Raw genomic sequence first — 18,941 nt, 5'->3', positions numbered from 1 at the left:
AAGCGTATATGAATTCCAAAATGGAGTCCATTAAATGTACGATATTCTATGAGCTAAAACAGATTTCGTTCCTAGATGTGTTGGTAAAGAAAGTGGACACGGGTTTACACACTGAAGTATTTAAAAAGGATACTGACCGTAATACATTTTTACACTACAAAAGTTTCTATTCTCCTGCTTTAACACGCAGTCTGCCTTATAGCCAGCTCATAAGAATTAGACATATTTGTAATTCTGATAATTCATTCCAATCACAAGCAACAGATCTGTGTGACAGTTTTAAGACTAGAGGCTATAGCGAGGAAGTACTACACACACATCTCACTAGAGCCAAATCCAACGGTCAGATTTACTTAAACTGGGAGTGAAGGACAGATCCAGTGATAACCAGGACCTTGCCATGATCTCCACATTTAGTCCACTCTCTGAGTCCATCAAACAGGTGGTTAACAAACACTGGCACATTTTACAGACAGATCCTTAAATCGCCTCCACTTTCCAAGTTCCACCCAGACATTTTTACAAAAGATCTTCCAATTTACGTGATTGCCTAGTCAAGTCTGATCTACCCAAGCATACGAGTCACTTTATGTCCCAGATCCCTAGTGGGAATTATCCATTTCACAGTTGTACCAGTTGTCATGCTATGATCAGGGGTATTACATTTACCCATCCCAAGACTGGGGTTAGCATTCCAGTGAGGGGCAGGATTATATGCAGAACCTCTTTTGTTGTTTATTTGTTAAAATGCCCATGCCCTTTGTACTATGTGGGCAAAACTAAGAGGGAACTTAGGACAAGGATAATTGAGCATCGTTGCTCTGTACGCAATCATGATGAAAAGTCTTCAGTTGCCAGACATTTCAACAGTCAGAAACACAATGTCAGTGACCTACACTTTATGGGATTGGAATACATAAAAGCTGCGTCTCGTGGAGGCTCAAGAGAGCTTATTCTCTCTAAAAAAGAGTGTTTTTGGATTCACCACCTTGGCACCCTCATTCCACATGGAATGAATGAAGAAATTGTATATACATTTTTTCTGTAATAAGTCTCTGCAATATCTTTTGTTTGTGTGGGCGGTTCACTTCACCACTACGGTGTGATTTTTATTCATTTTCCATCATTTTTTCTTCAAAATTTTCTTCAATTTTTTCCAGGCACGTTTCTCCTAGCATAGGATTGGCTGGTTATCTTCTTATGGACATTGTGTTGACCAATAGCTTATCAGAGCCTACTGCACCTGTGTCATGAGACAGATTGTGAATCTTCATTAAGCACACCTGAGAGTGTGTCATTGTATTGTTTGCCATTCGCTGAAGAAGGGAGTAGTCCCGAAACCTTTGCTTTCATGGCATTAAAATATTAACTTGGAGTGCTGTTCTCAATCTTTATTCATGTTTAGTTGTGCTCATTGACCCTCTGGGAGCATGCATATTAAGCTGAATGGCAATGGGATGATGTATTGAGCAATTACACCTCACTTCCTGTTTACATGGCATTACGTTGACGATGAGTGGCGCCCATGTTAAGCTTTGCTCATTGACACCGAGTAGGCATGTATATTGAGTTGAATGGCAATGAGATGATGCATTGAGAAATTAGACCTCACTTCCTGTTTACATTTACTGTAGATCAAAGGAGAACTGACTCGTCATCTGATAAGTGATTTATATGTGACTTCTGATACCTGACACCTGACTTTTGACATCTGACAACTGATATATCTGCAGTACCTGATACTGTATCCAACAACTGAAAGCCGATTAATATGTAAGGGAGTTAAATGTAATTAAATATAAGTTTAGTTCAGGCAAAACAAGTCTGAAATAATTAAAACAATCAAACAACATTTTGTCTTTTGACATGCTGCTTGACATTTATTCATAATTACATTTAAACAAATTAATACAGAAGATTTTACTCTGGAACTTGAAAAACAGTCATGAGTCTAAGCACAGTGAGCAGTGCAGTGACAGGCCACATGGGCCTCTACTGCCTCCAAGATGTCCACACTCTTCCCATAGATGCTGCTCAGGCCCTCGGAGAGGTTCAAGCTGGAATCTAGAAAAGAAAGTGAAGAGAAATATATTTTGTAATGGAGCTCTGTTTGAGCATACATACACCATTACTGCTCTTTTCAGTCCATAGATGAAGTCCATAGATGAAGCTCAAAAAATGGGATTTAATTCAGATGTTATTAGTGTGTCCCTGATGTTCAGTAATTCACTGCTGGTAAATAATTTGTGAAAAACAGTATTAACAAATAAAAATAAACGAATCAGTACCGACACACCAGGGAGCCATCTAGATTTTAGACCAATCCATCAATCACTCACCGGTGGGCAGGCAGTGGAAGCCAGCGGTGACGGTTGTGGTTCTCAGTGGGTAGCAGCCAGCCAGACAGCGCAGCACTGGCTCAACAGAGTAGCATTTGGACCCCTTGCCTTCAATCTTGATCTGCTTCTCCAGCTTCACAGATTCAAGCTTCATACGACATTCTGCAAGAAAGAGGCATTAAGAAGTTTACAATATCTCATGTCTGAGTGATAGAAAGTCCAGCATTTAGCAATTGCCTGAGTCAAGATGAAAAGACTGGAGCTACGTGATGTACAGTAGTCAACTGTTGTCTTTGGGGTGTTCAATACACCTTATCAGTAAAACAATAAAGGTCTTACCAGTGTTGTCACGGCAGCTCTCAGCAGGTAGCACCCAGGAATGGGCAAAGCTGACTGGGCTCTTGCTCAGGCGTCCATTGGGTGTACGGAACTCCTGTCTGACTTCACCATCAGCCTTACCACAGATACCACAGGTCTGGCCCTTCATCCAGTCCGCTACTTGGACCTGAGTACCAAAATTGAACAGGGAATTAAGCTAGGCTTTTTTTTTGGTTTGTTCTCTACCAAAAAGCAGTGAAATGTCCAGTCACCCTCCATGTGTTCTTCTCAAAGTAGACCTCCTGGAGACCATGGCTTGGAGCATGGAGAGACAGACCTTGACCATTCTGTCTGATCTGGATGGAGCCTATATGCAGGGAGAAATCTGGATTCATTTTTTAAAACATATTTCCAAACCTACTGCTCAATACCATGCATTTGTAAATTGAAATATATTTTGTTGCAAGTTTATAACTTATGCAAAAACCTGAAGGATGTTGGTATGGGAGGTTGTAAATGGGAACTTCCAATCCATTAACCTTCATCATCACATTGTCGTCCTTGGTGTACAGGTCAATATCACTGTTAAAAATGATGCAATGTTTGTTAAATCATTGAAAAAGTTGACATTTTAACTGAGATTGAATAATATATTATTTAGACCATTAAAGTCAACAAAACAATGGCAATGATATTCACCAGGCCACACTGTTTACAAAACAGCTAGATGTACTCAGTGCTCATTTTGTACACAAAAGTCAGTGCAGGAAAACTCAACATGCAATATCATCGTCAATCATAACACATGCCGTAAAGAAATATTTTGACACATATTCACTTCACCAACCCTCCAGATTTAAGATATATAATGAAAAAAAAAATATATCATACGTAGTAGCCCTTTTAATCAAGTAATGTATGCTTGGTGTAGTGTGCTTACATGTCAGAGATTTTCACATTGATGTGGTTTTGTTCATCAAAGTTATCCTTCTTCAGCAGAACCATGAATTTAAGCTCTGCAGTGCAATCCTGAGCCAAAACTTGGTAGCAAGAGAGGGGCATTTCATTCTTGTACTTCCTGTTGTTGAATGTGGTCAGTGTGTTTCTGACCATGCTACACTGAACTGGGGTCAAGAAAAATACATTATAAGCACTAAACCTGCATTTGTAACAGACTGTATTTCCAAGTATCAATTCCAAGTGACAGTTTTGTGTCAATCTCACCTGCACTGGCTTTGTTGAACATGTAGTAGATTTGATCAACAATATTGTCCTGCATGGAAAGCTCAGCAGCAGCAGGTCCAATAGGAAGATCAATAGGGAGAACCAACGCCTGTTTGTACGCTGTCATCTATCAGGTCCAAAGAAATAATCAATAATTGAATGGAAAATAGTACTTCTGCAAAAGGAACCTCAGTTGAAAGAGGACAACTAACTTACTCTTGGTGTCTTCAACATAATATTCAGGGTTCTCTCAGAGGCAATAGCCACTGTGAACTTGATCTGTTTCTGAATGTTCTTAGCTCTTGTATGAATCACAAGAGTACTCAGGTACTTAGAGAGCCTAGATTGAGAAAACAAGAAAAAATGTAAACATTATACTTCATACATGGTTATTTGTGCAATAATTTTGCATTCAGTATGTATGGTCAAGGGTACTACAAAGCCATGGCCTGAAATGAGTAATAACGGAGTGAGAAACCTCTTTGCATAGTGGATCAGGGCATGGGGCAGTTTATCCCATGTCAGCTTTAGACGGAGGGCACGGTGTGAGTCCACAGCACCAGTTTCTGCTGTGATCTCAGTTGTGTATTCCTTACACGCAATACCCCAGGCAAGTTTAGCCTGAGAGGAAAAAGGTGAACAATCTGTAAATTGTGTTCTAAGTGCATTTCAGAGAACCTCAATAGACTGTACTAATAAAAAGAAATACATACAAAAAGAAGCAGGTAAACACATAATGTGCACACTCAACACAGGACGTACAATAACACATACAGGGAAAACGACTGATTGTAACTACCTCATCACAACAGTGGCCATAAAAAGACTGATAATGCCATTGCTGTTTTTGTCAGCTTGTACGGCATCAGAGAGGGCCTTAAGTCTTACCATAACTTTTTGGTTGCTCAGGAGCACACCGTCAACACAGATTCTGTACTTGTCGCTCTCCATAAGGTTGGACATGATGATCTGCACTCTGGAAGTAGCTTTGTCCAGGTAGGCAGCGGCCTGGTATCCCTGGACCTCATGGTCAGCTCTCACGGCACGGATGAGGATGGTAACAACAGGAGCGACGGCATTGCCAAGGTATTTGGTCTGACCACAAATAGAAACGTAAATAATTCCAGTGTCAGTTTTAGCATCGCAATGATAATGATCACCAATATTCTTGAGTTGGGATGTTGTTTCACCTGCTTGTAGATGGCCTCAAAGCTGGCGGTGCTGCTTCTGCTGGAGGCCCTCACCTTAGAGACGGCATGCTGCAAGCACAAGATTCACATCAGTTTGAAGTTGGTGGTGGTAATAGGCACACATCTATATGCTCCTGCAAAATTCATACCTGGTGGATGTGGTTCTTGGTGAACTTCATCTCATTGAATTCCTGCTTTAATGGAAGAACAAAACTTTTAATTAAACACATCTTTACTTTGTGAGAATACATTTGACAAGAAGTGGTTTTATTTGTCAGTGCCACCTCACCTTTGAGATGCGAGAGCTTGAAGAGCTGGATCTGGAAGAGCTGGATGAGCTGCTGGAAGACTTGCTGCTCCCTGATCTGCTGGAGCTGCTGCTGCTGACTTTCTTAGACATCCTGTTAGGTAGGGGGGCACCCACATCCATGGTCCTGCTCTTGGCACGGGAGGATGAACTGGAGGAGGAGGAGGAGGAGCTGGAACGAAGGCTGGCGCGAGAGCTGCTGGAACCAGAGCTGCTGGAGCTGGAGGAAGATCTGGTACCGTTCTTCAGACCAGGTACCAGGATTTTCTTCAACTTCAACAGGACATTTTTGGTCTCTGGTGATTCTTCCTCCTCGTTGAAGGCAATAACCTTAACGATCTTCTCAGCTGCCTTGGGGTCAACCTTGATTTCAATCTCCAGTCTCTCGATGATTGGGCCTGCAGCTACAACCCAAAAAGCAAAAGAAACATAACTATTTTAAAGTAAGTAATGACTTCATAGTTTACTTCCAATTGTACCAACAATAAAATAATGAATTGGTAATTTGTCTTGCCTGGTGACAAGTTAACAATGGCTGAGTGTTTTCCGATCATAGCATAGAATGGAGAGCATCCATGAATGAAAGCAGCATTCTGAGATTCAATCTCAGCACAGGCCTTGATTCCAAAGGTTTTGAATGCAGCACACATTTTCTTCTGGACTTGTGAAGGAATCATTCTCATCTTCGGGAGGATGTAGGAAGGCATATCAGAGTAAATCATTTCTGATGATCTTGACTGAAATGATAAAGAATCATACAATAGATTAGATGTCTCATATACATGAAGAAGTTAATGCTGAAAGTTGAGGTCAAATAGCTTTATCTTACCGATCCAACAGCCATTGAGGATGAAGTCCTAGAAGTGAAAGTCTCCCTAGAGACCTGTGCTGCAACCTTGGCAGGAATTATAGGTGTCATCATAGCAGCTGTGAGGTCTTCAACATTTCTTGCCACAGCGAGGGTCTCAACACTGATGCAATGAAATGATACCAGAGCACTCATTAAAACTAGAAGGATGTAGTGGAATTGTTCATTTGGATTTTTCCTTTAGAAATAAAAAATGACAAATATAAACATACCGTACAGCTGCCATGTGATCCAGAGTCTGAACAGGCAAAGCCTCAATCTTGAAATTACCCTTTTCAATGTCTAGTTTAGCCGCCATTTTGGCAGGAACAATAGTGTGGACTTTAGCCCTTGCCATCAGAGCAGCCTGGATGAAGGCAGTGTTCACTCCCATCACAGCAAATGTTTGCATGGCAACACTGAAATGTGAAGAAGAAATTGTAATAATCTATGAGAATATGTATTAAAGCTGTTAAATGAAATTGTCACTAATTTGTCTTTTTTATGTAATGAAATTATCTACAGTACCTTGGTGTAAACTCTGCCTGAAACTGAATGTCTGTCTTCAGGAGCTGGTAAGCATGGAACGGTTCAGGAAGAGGAGGTGTCATGATGGCTTTGACTGTGGGTTGGAGAGTAAGAGCATCACATTAAAATCTGATTAAGATTACAAGAGCTAGAGTCTTAGCACTCCTTCACTGGTGGGGAGAACTTACCGTGCACGTCTGCAGCAGCCACAGCAGCAGTGTAGAAACTGAGCTCCATGGGCACACCGACGGCTGTGGGGAAGATACGACGCACCTCAGCAACCAGCAGGGGCTTAGCGTACCGGAAGGAAGCGCCAGTCAGCAGTCCCTTGAGAGCACTCATTCCCCATGCACGAGCAGGTCCAGTAACCAGCTGTAGGAAATAATACATTGATCAGATGACATTTAAAGCATAATTTTCATTTTTCAAATCATCATGGTTTAGTGTGTGTCAAGTCATACCTGAATGGCCTGTTCAATGACGGTCTTGTCAATGTTGGCGAACGCAATTTCCTGTCCAAAGAATTTCACATACATGGAAGCCAGTGGCTGGCTTGTGGGCAGGGACTTCCAGTTAGCCAGCTGTGGAAGGAACAGTGACATTAATCTGATTGACCTTCAGCTTTATATTTAAACAATTTTATTGTTTTACCAATGTTTCTTTTGAGACAGTTTAACATTGTAAATCGGATTTACTCACAGCCTTAATGACACGCTTCATTTTGGTAATCCTGTCAGCGTTTTCATCAATCTTCGGCATTTTGAGAAGGGCCTCTTGGATTCCTTCAGTTCTTAATCCAAACTGAATGAGAGATGAAGCTTGCTCAGTAGGTGATTTAAAACTGGATAGTTATTATATTCAGGTGCACTATAAATAGAACATCTATTATACCTCCAGAACATCAGCAGCTGCTCCAGCAAGGTAGGCGCGGGCCTTGGCGACCACAGCTCTGGGCAAAATGGTGGCAGCATCATTGATGTAGAAAGCACTAGCAGCCGCACCAATCATCAGAGGAGCTTAAGAAGGAAAAACGAGTTAGGGACGATGCTGGAGAACAACTCATGATATTATACTGAATGATTTTAAAGATCCTTACATTCATAGGCGTCCAGGTACATGGCCCTGCTGAAACGGTAGCTCAGGCTACCTAATTTGGGGCTGAGGATCTTGACAGCAACATTGCATGCAGCAGCACTGAAGTGGGAGAGTTTTTAGATTAAAGACAAGATCTTTAGGACAAAACTTGAGGACAAATCACAAGAGACAGAAAATGTCCTTACAGTGGAGCGAAGTCAGGGGCGGTGTTCCTGGTCAGGGACATCATGTAAGAGTAGACAAAGCTAGCCACCTGCAGATTGTCCTCCTTCTGCATTGCATCGGCAATAGTAATCACCAGACCCATTGGAGGCTTGGTCTCCATCAGCACAATAGCTGCAATCATGCGAAGCTCTGGGTGGAGTGTCTTCTCCATGAACAGCTGCAGAGCCAGTTCCTGGATCTTGCTCACAGAAATTGTTTTCACAGACAAAAATGATCATTGAGGTGGCCTAGGGTTTTATAACGTGCTGTATGTGGAATATCAAGTAAAGTGTTTGTCCTCACCCCTCTGGGATCCTTCTTGGCAATGTTCCTCAGAGCCAAGATAGCATCGGCCTGAACTCTCAGGGGCAGAGTGGCAGCAGCAGTTCCAAATCCGGGCAAAAGCTTCATGATAGCTTTCACACTAGCAGGATGGGCAGCATTACCCAGGACTTTAAGGGCAACTGAAACTTCTTCAATGTCCCCTTTTTTAAGAGCCTCAACAGCAATACGGTGTATGGGCTGTGGAGGTTAAAGGATCCATGAAGTTGTTTTCTTATACTGTAAATAATAACTGGTATCAGTAAGGAAGAAATATATCTCCCGCCACAAAAATATCTTACCGCCACAAATTCAGCAGGGCATGTAGGGTGGCCAGCACAATATTTGAAAACCATGGTACCATAACCAAGCATGGCGACCTGGCGCAGAACTGGTTGTGCCTGAATCTTGGGATTGAAAGCTATATCCTGGTAGAGAAGAAGGAATTCATTACCATTTTGTTTCTGTCCTAAAATGTACAGAATATTACTGTATTTCATGCTGGTTTGAAGGTTTACTTACCTCAACAAGCTTTACAGTTTCCAAATCAGCGGTCACCATGTGCACAGCGGCCACCAGAGCCTGAGCTGCCTCAGCAAAAGTGATGTCACCAGCAACAAACTTCTCCTTGATGAACCTCACAGCGACTGAAGTTCCAATGGAAGGAATGGCATCCAGGATCCAGGATCTTTAGAAGATAAGTTAGAGAAGCACATCAATATCTATCATATTTCTTGGTTTTCTTCCCTTTTGGGCACTCATCTGCTATAGAGTATATTAGCTACCTGAAAGCTGGTTTGGCCTTGAACTGAGTCCAGATGGCTTTGATGCTGTCCAGGCTGGCCACACGCAGTAGCTGGATGAGCTCCACAAACTTCAGAGGGGCATCTTCATGGACTTTACCCACATTGTTGGTAACCAGATGGTTCAGAATCTCAACAATCTGTCAGGAACAATAATTACAAGTGTTTAGTATTTGAGGGGAAGTGTTTTGTATCTGTGAAGGAAGGAGATCATACATGCAACGCTCACAGTACCTGTCCCTGTGCATTGCTGATCCTGAGGAGCTGAATGGGTGTCTGGAGAAGCTCAGAGGCAAACTCGTACTGCAGAGATCCACGAAGAAGGTATGCAGCAGTGATGGGTGCCACTGGAGTCTTCTCAATTTCAAGGAATGTCAGTATTTGTCTGTAAAAAGACAATTTGAACTCATTAGGGATTTCTTTAGATTAATCAGTTGAAATTTCCAGCATATTTCCATATTTTTCTGTGTATGTATTTAACTTCATACTTTGCCTCCATCTGGGCAGCTCCATTCATCTCATTGAACGGAGAGAACTGATGAAGCTCAGTAACGGTTGCTTTCATGATCAGAGCACCAGTGGCGGTGGGCTTCATGATGTAGCTGTAGGCCGCAGCTCCCCTCAGGTTCTGTCCAGCCTGTGTAGACAAGATGTAAGTTAAGGTCTTGAAACATGTCTACTGATATCTATCATATTTGAAATGAAGACCATTAAATTGTTTCTTACATGCTGACAGGCCGCACATTTCTCAGTGTAAGCCAAACCAAAGTCCTTCATGAATCTTTCCTGGCATTGGTTCAGATCCTTGGCCTTGGTCAAAAAGATGCGCTCAGCCTTTGTGTCCTCACTGATGACATAGTGGGTCTTGCACACTCCCTGAGCACCAGCCTGGAAGACATTAAGGAAAGCATTAGAGACGAATGGGAACGTAAAAAATAAATGTGTGCTTTTCCTTGAGAAGATGCAAGTCTGACCTCCTGCAGCTCATAGACGTTCTGTGTCTTCTTGATGTTCAGCTGAAGGATGTTCAGGATACCTCTGTGGATATTCAACACTGTTGCAGACACGCCAGCGGGTGCAAATACCTTACCAACAACACCACTGGCATACTCAAACTTGATGGGAGTCAAGAGCTGAGCAGCCAGGGCTGAAGTCAGCTTTGCAGCTGGGACGAAGGGATCTTTGGGCCAGATACCACTGTACTCAAAGATCTCTGGGTCCAAAAGCTACAAGGAGACGGAACCATAATTAATATTCAATGAAAAGAAAATTACATTAAGAAATCTTGAATTGTGTGGGCACTTTACCTTCAGCATGTAGGTATTCTGGGCAACTGCACTGATGAGAACTTTGCTGATGACTTTCATTCCTGCTCTGGCCAGACCCTGCTCAGGCAGACCCCCCAGGAGCTCTGCCTCATACTTGTACACATAGGTCGTACTGGCAGCAAACTCAGGTGCTGTAATGATGAACATTATTCAATAATTAAATAAATAAATAATAAAATAATCTATTTAGAATTGAATGAGTGTTAAAAATCAGCAAAACCTACCAATGTTAAGCTGCTGACTTGCTGTAAAATGGAAATTAGATCTTTAGTTTGTGTGGACCACACATTGATTCAAAAACCAACATTACATGTACAGTATATTTAAAAAGTATAATTGTCAAATAAGTCAAAATTAAACTTACCCACGAGGGCTAGAGTCAGGGCGAGCACGACAGTCCTCATGGCTGGATGTGATGAACAACGGTTTCAGAAAGCCTTTTAAAGTCTTTTTTTTTTTGCTGTCTGTGCATATATCAAGAAAGTATATCATTAACAAATTCAAAGCATGACCATGTTGGCTTGTTATTTCAACAGAATTTAGAAGAATCTGAAAATGTCACAGACACATTGGGTTAGGTTAACCTGGCCTTTCAGGTCAGATAGATACTTTATTGATCCCAGGGGGAGGCTCAATATCCAAGTTGCCAAACTTACTTTCGTAATCTCCCTAGCTGTTTTAATCATTCTTGATAGAATGATACAAAATAACATGTCTGCAATATGAATGATCATACACGTGTGAATATGAATAGGCCAGATGTAACTGTAAACATGTTGTCCCCCACCCATGATGCATGTCCTTTGTGGTAATGAAGGAGTGGAAATGTGATATTTTCTTTATGAATACATATATATGAAAGGTTAAAAGCGTTATTAATTAATGTGCATAGAAGCTCCTGGATCTATAGGTATATGTAAAAAAAATAGAAGGTCCTCTGAGCAGTTACTTTCAATTCTGGAAAACTAGAAAACCACACAAATGACTCATCAATAGCTCGGCAAAGATGCAATGTGAACCAGCCTTTTTTTTGCTTGCGTTTTGGCAACTCAAAGCAGATGCAGTTGTGCCGTTCCTAAATGTGTGAAATGTCCCATTTTCTGCAGCTGGATGAAAGGATTCAGTGTAGCTTGATACATGTGTCGCCACTGTCCATTGTGTTTCCCTGTTTATCATTTCGTGACACATTTGTTCTGTCTACACTACGTTGTTCATAGTGCCTGCCCGGCTAATGAACGTGGAATTCCACAGCACAGCTGTGTGAAGCTTCATAAAGCAGGATCAGGTTTGAGCAAACCCATTCCATCTGCGAGCCTCTCAACGCATACCTACAGTATAAGCTACTGCGAATGCGGAAGTCAAGAATGTAGCTATCAACTCTAATGATCTGCAGAGTCTCCCCACCCACAGTAAGGGCATGACTCACTGCATCATGGTTGTACACATAATATGACCTAATCATAGGCTACTGATCTATTTAACATGATCAAACTACCAAAATAAGAGTAATCTTAACTATGTTGTGAAATATAACCACTATTACTAATGATAAATGTACCCACAATGCACCTAGCCTCGATACTAACTTTTCCCGCTCTCTCGCTCTCTCAAAAGTAGACTGGCAATTAGAATACACTAGTCTAGTATTACCGAGAGACCGAGCATAGCATAAATTAACTGAACCAGGTGGTGGGCTCTGGTACATGTGTGATGGACAAACGAACACATGGGCCCAGTCAAAATGGCCACCTTAACAGACTCACAGACTTTGGTGCTGCCCCATTGTCAAATGGTCAAGTGCATGAGGGCTCTCTGGCAGACATTTTGACCTTAATGCCCCCTTACTATAAGTCCGCACTTCTGGAGAGTTTGCCAAAGGGAATTACCCACAGTTCATATCGTTGTGACGTGAAATACAGTTACCTGAAGAGCAGCCAATAAACAAGCACAGACAGATCAACCAACACTAAAGTTCATGTTACAAAACAAAATATGTTTTCATGTTTTCAGCTGGACTGGCTTATCTGCACATGTAACCTTATAATTATTTTGGTTTCAATATGTTTATGTATAGGTTATCAACCCTATGGGTTTGTATAATTTGATTTGTTTGAAAATATGTAGGCTTTGGTTATAAATTACATAGATTTCTGTTGCCATAAATCATATGATTCCCCAGTTAAAAGCTGCATGACATTAATCATCCATTTCGGTGCAATGTTCTTTGAATTGAGATTTCCAGCATGAATATGGAAAGAGTTGTGAGGTGCAGAAATGTGTGTTGTCATTCTTGAGTAAATACTTTTTGATTCATCACAAACAAGAATCACAGGCAGTAATGTAGCTAATGACCATAAAATGAAATGATTTCAATGATTTGAAAGTTGAACAGAAACTAGAAAGTACATTTCCTGGAGAAAATGTGAGGTGGGCTACTGCTAGAACTACTATGGACCGGGCAATCTTCATGCACCCACAGCTTTGGTGAATTTGTGCATTGGTAGACAGTTCTGTTCTTGCTGCAGCTTGTCTTCACCATGCAGGTATTTTTTGGGGGGGTATTCTTCTGTGGACACTGCGGGGCGCCGCCGGTGGCTGTTTGGACGCCAGAGCGCGCAGCTCTTCAGCCAACTGGAGGATGAAGTCAGTCTGGGGAGGCTATGTAGACTATGCGTCTCTCCACCAGTCTCCAGCGAGTCCAAGCTCCCCCAATGAATTATACTTAGGCCTATTTATAATAGCCTATATAGCGCGAAACTGTGCATATAATAGGCTATACGCGAAACTGCGCATTCCCTATAGCCGTTCATTGAACGGCTGGCTGCCGATATAGGTATAAATGTAAAAAAAAACATACACAATATTTTTTTTATTTGAATGGTCTTGAAAATATTTTGCTTTTGTATCATAGGTGACAGCAGGTATCATCTTCAGCCATGGATGATGACTCCCGTGCGTAATCCTTCCAACGTTGGAGAGGCGGCGTGCAACTGGGCTCACATCAGGACGCGCGGTGTGATTGAGTGCATATTTGGAATCTTGAAAAGCCGTTTAGATGCCTAGATCGTACCGGTGGGACAATGTTATACACTCCCCCAAAAGTATGCCAGATCATCGTAGCGTGCTGCATCTTGCATAACATAAAAATACAAATTTTCCTTTGTTCGTCTTTTCAAATCATTCCACCTCCGTTTGCAGTCTTCCGCGTTTACACACACAAATGGCACTGACTCATTGGGAAATTAAACCCCAAATATGATTTTTTGCTGCAGCCGTGATATTTTTTGCGGAAAGCTGTGAGACATGTTTTTGAACCTCGTCCGTGAGGACTTCAAGTTCGCTGTCTGACAATCGTATCTTTCTTTTTCTGTCTGCCATCATCCTATGATATGCATATGAGTTGTAGGCCTATGCGCTGTATGTGCAGTATTTATAGTCATTTCCTATATCAGCAGCAAATTGCACTCAGCCGCAAACACCGAATGGGCGTGTTTGCGCTGGGATATTATTGGCGCAATGTCTTTAGTGAATAGGTTTTTACAACGGAGCACATAGCTGGAGCAACTGACACGCAATGTAATGGTGCAATTAACGGACACAATTCCGCTTTAGTGAATTCGCCCCACAGTCTTTACCGGTGGGGGAAAGTGGGTGGCCCAGAGAGGGGTACACTGTCCCTGACCAGCTCTGACCTGAAGGGGCAGAGTCTCACCACCACGCCACTATCCAAGCCACGGGCCCCACAACTCAGCCCCTAAGTAGGCTAAAGACACACGGTCTTCACCGGTGGGGGCGGGTAGGTGGCCCGGAGAGGAGTACACTGTCCCCGACCAGCTCTGACCTGAGGGGGCGGAGTCTCGCCACCAAGTCACTGTCCACGCCATGGACCCCACAAATCAGCCCCTGAGTGGGTTAGAGACACACGGTCTTTGCCGGTGGGTGCATGGAGATGGCCCGGTCCATAGTAGCACTAGCAGTAGTTATTACATACAGCAACAACAGCTAGCCCACCTCACATTTTCTCCTGGAAATGTACTTTCTAGTTAGGTGGGCTAGCTTGTAGCTAGCCCAACTTGTGATATTTCCACTATTTCTTTCTTTCTTATTATAGTTCTCCCCAGTTTTTTGCCGCTTAACTACTTCTTCATACTTTGTGATCGAAACTTCATTCAAACTTTAAAATGTTCATGATGTTTAGCTGTTTAAGGGATACATTCAGATTCTTGATAGTTTTTATAGCTTTTTAGTAATTTAACTTAAAAAAAAAAAAATTGGCCCATCGAAACTGTCGAAACATCCATAGATGACTCAAACAGTAACTTAAGGCCTATTTCTTCGTCGACAGAGGACAGTAAGTATGAGATAATGTATTCTTTATTATGTCTCTTGACCTGATGTTTTGCTGTTTTGAAATTAGCTTTGTGATCGCTGGTATGCAAGTTAGCTTTAGCTATAACGTTAGCTAGCTAACGTAGCAAATTCATTAATGATAGCTGTTGACGTTAGCAGGTTTAGTCTCAACAGAACAACATCCAGACCATGGTATAGCTAATGCAATGTATTGAAATTGAACGGACCGTTTCTGTTGATGCTATTACTATGAATAATTGTTCTCAGTATTAGCTAGTTGTTTCTAGCTTCATGCAACTGTTATGTGTTAACATCATCTGTGTTATGTGACGTTACATTTATGCTAACTGTTACCTATACAATGTTGAGCTTAATCAAGTTATTTTCATAATAATGTGAGCAATATTCACATTTTCTTGCATGGTGGCTAAATGTAGCCAGCTACAACAGCAGCACACTTTTGGCTGATGGATTAACTTTGTGTATAATTGAATGTGTAACTTACTAGTAACGTCACTGAAATGGTAGGATGTTAATCATATAGCCAAATGAAAAACAGGAAATAAAACATCATGGTTCAAATGCTTTAATTAAACATTGTTTATTTTCATCCTTCATCAGAACTGGGGGACCATGGAGAAGATGGCCAAGAACAGGATAAGAATACTTGTGGAACTTCACAAAAACAGTCATGAGTCTAAGCACAGTGAGCAGTGCAGTGACAGGCCACATGGGCCTCTACTGCCTCCAAGATGTCCACACTCTTCCCATAGATGCTGCTCAGGCCCTCGGAGAGGTTCAAGCTGGAATCTAGAAAAGAAAGTGAAGAGAAATATATTTTGTAATGGAGCTCTGTTTGAGCATACATACACCATTACTGCTCTTTTCAGTCCATAGATGAAGTCCATAGATGAAGCTCAAAAAATGGGATTTAATTCAGATGTTATTAGTGTGTCCCTGATGTTCAGTAATTCACTGCTGGTAAATAATTTGTGAAAAACAGTATTAACAAATAAAAATAAACGAATCAGTACCGACACACCAGGGAGCCATCTAGATTTTAGACCAATCCATCAATCACTCACCGGTGGGCAGGCAGTGGAAGCCAGCGGTGACGGTTGTGGTTCTCAGTGGGTAGCAGCCAGCCAGACAGCGCAGCACTGGCTCAACAGAGTAGCATTTGGACCCCTTGCCTTCAATCTTGATCTGCTTCTCCAGCTTCACAGATTCAAGCTTCATACGACATTCTGCAAGAAAGAGGCATTAAGAAGTTTACAATATCTCATGTCTGAGTGATAGAAAGTCCAGCATTTAGCAATTGCCTGAGTCAAGATGAAAAGACTGGAGCTACGTGATGTACAGTAGTCAACTGTTGTCTTTGGGGTGTTCAATACACCTTATCAGTAAAACAATAAAGGTCTTACCAGTGTTGTCACGGCAGCTCTCAGCAGGTAGCACCCAGGAATGGGCAAAGCTGACTGGGCTCTTGCTCAGGCGTCCATTGGGTGTACGGAACTCCTGTCTGACTTCACCATCAGCCTTACCACAGATACCACAGGTCTGGCCCTTCATCCAGTCCGCTACTTGGACCTGAGTACCAAAATTGAACAGGGAATTAAGCTAGGCTTTTTTTTTTGGTTTGTTCTCTACCAAAAAGTAGTGAAATGTCCAGTCACCCTCCATGTGTTCTTCTCAAAGTAGACCTCCTGGAGACCATGGCTTGGAGCATGGAGAGACAGACCTTGACCATTCTGTCTGATCTGGATGGAGCCTATATGCAGGGAGAAATCTGGATTCATTTTTTAAAACATATTTCCAAACCTACTGCTCAATACCATGCATTTGTAAATTGAAATATATTTTGTTGCAAGTTTATAACTTATGCAGAAACCTGAAGGATGTTGGTATGGGAGGTTGTAAATGGGAACTTCCAATCCATTAACCTTCATCATCACATTGTCTTCCTTGGTGTACAGGTCAATATCACTGTTAAAAAAGATGCAATGTTTGTTAAATCATTGAAAAAGTTGACATTTTAACTGAGATTGAATAATATATTATTTAGACCATTAAAGTCAACAAAACAATGGCAATGATATTCACCAGGCCACACTGTTTACAAAACAGCTAGATGTACTCAGTGCTCATTTTGTACACAATAGTCAGTGCAGGAAAACTCAACATGCAATATCATCGTCAATCATAACACATGCCGTAAAGAAATATTTTGACACATATTCACTTCACCAACCCTCCAGATTTAAGATATATAATGAAAAAAAAAATATATCATACGTAGTAGCCCTTTTAATCAAGTAATGTATGCTTGGTGTAGTGTGCTTACATGTCAGAGATTTTCACATTGATGTGGTTTTGTTCATCAAAGTTATCCTTCTTCAGCAGAACCATGAATTTAAGCTCTGCAGTGCAATCCTGAGCCAAAACTTGGTAGCAAGAGAGGGGCATTTCATTCTTGTACTTCCTGTTGTTGAATGTGGTCAGTGTGTTTCTGACCATGCTACACTGAACTGGGGTCAAGAAAAATACATTATAAGCACTAAACCTGCATTTGTAACAGACTGTATTTCCAAGTATCAATTCCAAGTGACAGTTTTGTGTCAATCTCACCTGCACTGGCTTTGTTGAACATGTAGTAGATTTGATCAACAATATTGTCCTGCATGGAAAGCTCAGCAGCAGCAGGTCCAATAGGAAGATCAATAGGGAGAACCAACGCCTGTTTGTACGCTGTCATCTATCAGGTCCAAAGAAATAATCAATAATTGAATGGAAAATAGTACTTCTGCAAAAGGAACCTCAGTTGAAAGAGGACAACTAACTTACTCTTGGTGTCTTCAACATAATATTCAGGGTTCTCTCAGAGGCAATAGCCACTGTGAACTTGATCTGTTTCTGAATGTTCTTAGCTCTTGTATGAATCACAAGAGTACTCAGGTACTTAGAGAGCCTAGATTGAGAAAACAAGAAAAAATGTAAACATTATACTTCATACATGGTTATTTGTGCAATAATTTTGCATTCAGTATGTATGGTCAAGGGTACTACAAAGCCATGGCCTGAAATGAGTAATAATGGAGTGAGAAACCTCTTTGCATAGTGGATCAGGGCATGGGGCAGTTTATCCCATGTCAGCTTTAGACGGAGGGCACGGTGTGAGTCCACAACACCAGTTTCTGCTGTGATCTCAGTTGTGTATTCCTTACACGCAATACCCCAGGCAAGTTTAGCCTGAGAGGAAAAAGGTGAACAATCTGTAAATTGTGTTCTAAGTGCATTTCAGAGAACCTCAATAGACTGTACTAATAAAAAGAAATACATACAAAAAGAAGCAGGTAAACACATAATGTGCACACTCAACACAGGACGTACAATAACACATACAGGGAAAACGACTGATTGTAACTACCTCATCACAACAGTGGCCATAAAAAGACTGATAATGCCATTGCTGTTTTTGTCAGCTTGTACGGCATCAGAGAGGGCCTTAAGTCTTACCATAACTTTTTGGTTGCTCAGGAGCACACCGTCAACACAGATTCTGTACTTGTCGCTCTCCATAAGGTTGGACATGATGATCTGCACTCTGGAAGTAGCTTTGTCCAGGTAGGCAGCGGCCTGGTATCCCTGGACCTCATGGTCAGCTCTCACGGCACGGATGAGGATGGTAACAACAGGAGCGACGGCATTGCCAAGGTATTTGGTCTGACCACAAATAGAAACGTAAATAATTCCAGTGTCAGTTTTAGCATCGCAATGATAATGATCACCAATATTCTTGAGTTGGGATGTTGTTTCACCTGCTTGTAGATGGCCTCAAAGCTGGCGGTGCTGCTTCTGCTGGAGGCCCTCACCTTAGAGACGGCATGCTGCAAGCACAAGATTCACATCAGTTCGAAGTTGGTGGTGGTAATAGGCACACATCTATATGCTCCTGCAAAATTCATACCTGGTGGATGTGGTTCTTGGTGAACTTCATCTCATTGAATTCCTGCTTTAATGGAAGAACAAAACTTTTAATTAAACACATCTTTACTTTGTGAGAATACATTTGACAAGAAGTGGTTTT

General features: G+C 41.7%; 2 protein-coding genes across 2 annotated transcripts in view; both read right to left on the bottom strand.

The window, feature by feature from the left end:
• LOC311326361 (vitellogenin-like) overlaps positions 1–18,941 on the bottom strand; it is a gene marked incomplete at both ends in the record, with an annotated part of 41,439 nt that overhangs the window by 16,930 nt on the left and 5,568 nt on the right. The window contains 11 exons of the mRNA XM_084459250.1: positions 15,940–16,101; positions 16,279–16,444; positions 16,531–16,625; positions 16,746–16,840; positions 17,199–17,382; positions 17,483–17,609; positions 17,699–17,822; positions 17,961–18,103; positions 18,371–18,577; positions 18,673–18,741; positions 18,822–18,863. Coding sequence (XP_084315376.1) covers positions 15,940–16,101; positions 16,279–16,444; positions 16,531–16,625; positions 16,746–16,840; positions 17,199–17,382; positions 17,483–17,609; positions 17,699–17,822; positions 17,961–18,103; positions 18,371–18,577; positions 18,673–18,741; positions 18,822–18,863 — 1,414 coding nt within the window. The remainder of the gene's footprint in view (positions 1–15,939; positions 16,102–16,278; positions 16,445–16,530; positions 16,626–16,745; positions 16,841–17,198; positions 17,383–17,482; positions 17,610–17,698; positions 17,823–17,960; positions 18,104–18,370; positions 18,578–18,672; positions 18,742–18,821; positions 18,864–18,941) is intronic.
• On the bottom strand, positions 1,952–10,908 carry LOC311326193 (vitellogenin-like; the record flags this gene model as incomplete). The annotated part of the gene is made up of 34 exons (XM_084459060.1): positions 1,952–2,064; positions 2,340–2,501; positions 2,679–2,844; positions 2,930–3,024; positions 3,145–3,239; positions 3,598–3,781; positions 3,882–4,008; positions 4,098–4,221; positions 4,360–4,502; positions 4,770–4,976; positions 5,072–5,140; positions 5,221–5,262; positions 5,361–5,782; positions 5,893–6,115; positions 6,208–6,349; positions 6,459–6,644; positions 6,754–6,847; positions 6,942–7,125; positions 7,215–7,334; positions 7,453–7,554; positions 7,645–7,769; positions 7,850–7,947; positions 8,034–8,251; positions 8,356–8,574; positions 8,676–8,801; positions 8,896–9,061; positions 9,159–9,316; positions 9,411–9,561; positions 9,665–9,813; positions 9,903–10,064; positions 10,151–10,402; positions 10,484–10,635; positions 10,729–10,749; positions 10,869–10,908. 34 exons carry the CDS (start codon positions 10,906–10,908, stop codon positions 1,952–1,954), a joined length of 5,037 nt encoding a protein of 1,678 aa, XP_084315186.1.

This window comes from Borostomias antarcticus (assembly GCF_949987555.1).
Source record: "Borostomias antarcticus genome assembly, chromosome: 26".
NCBI classification, from domain to species: Eukaryota; Metazoa; Chordata; class Actinopteri; order Stomiiformes; family Stomiidae; genus Borostomias; species Borostomias antarcticus.
The sequence above is the reverse complement of the archived record's forward strand: the minus strand, read 5'-3'. Positions and strand labels throughout refer to the sequence as shown.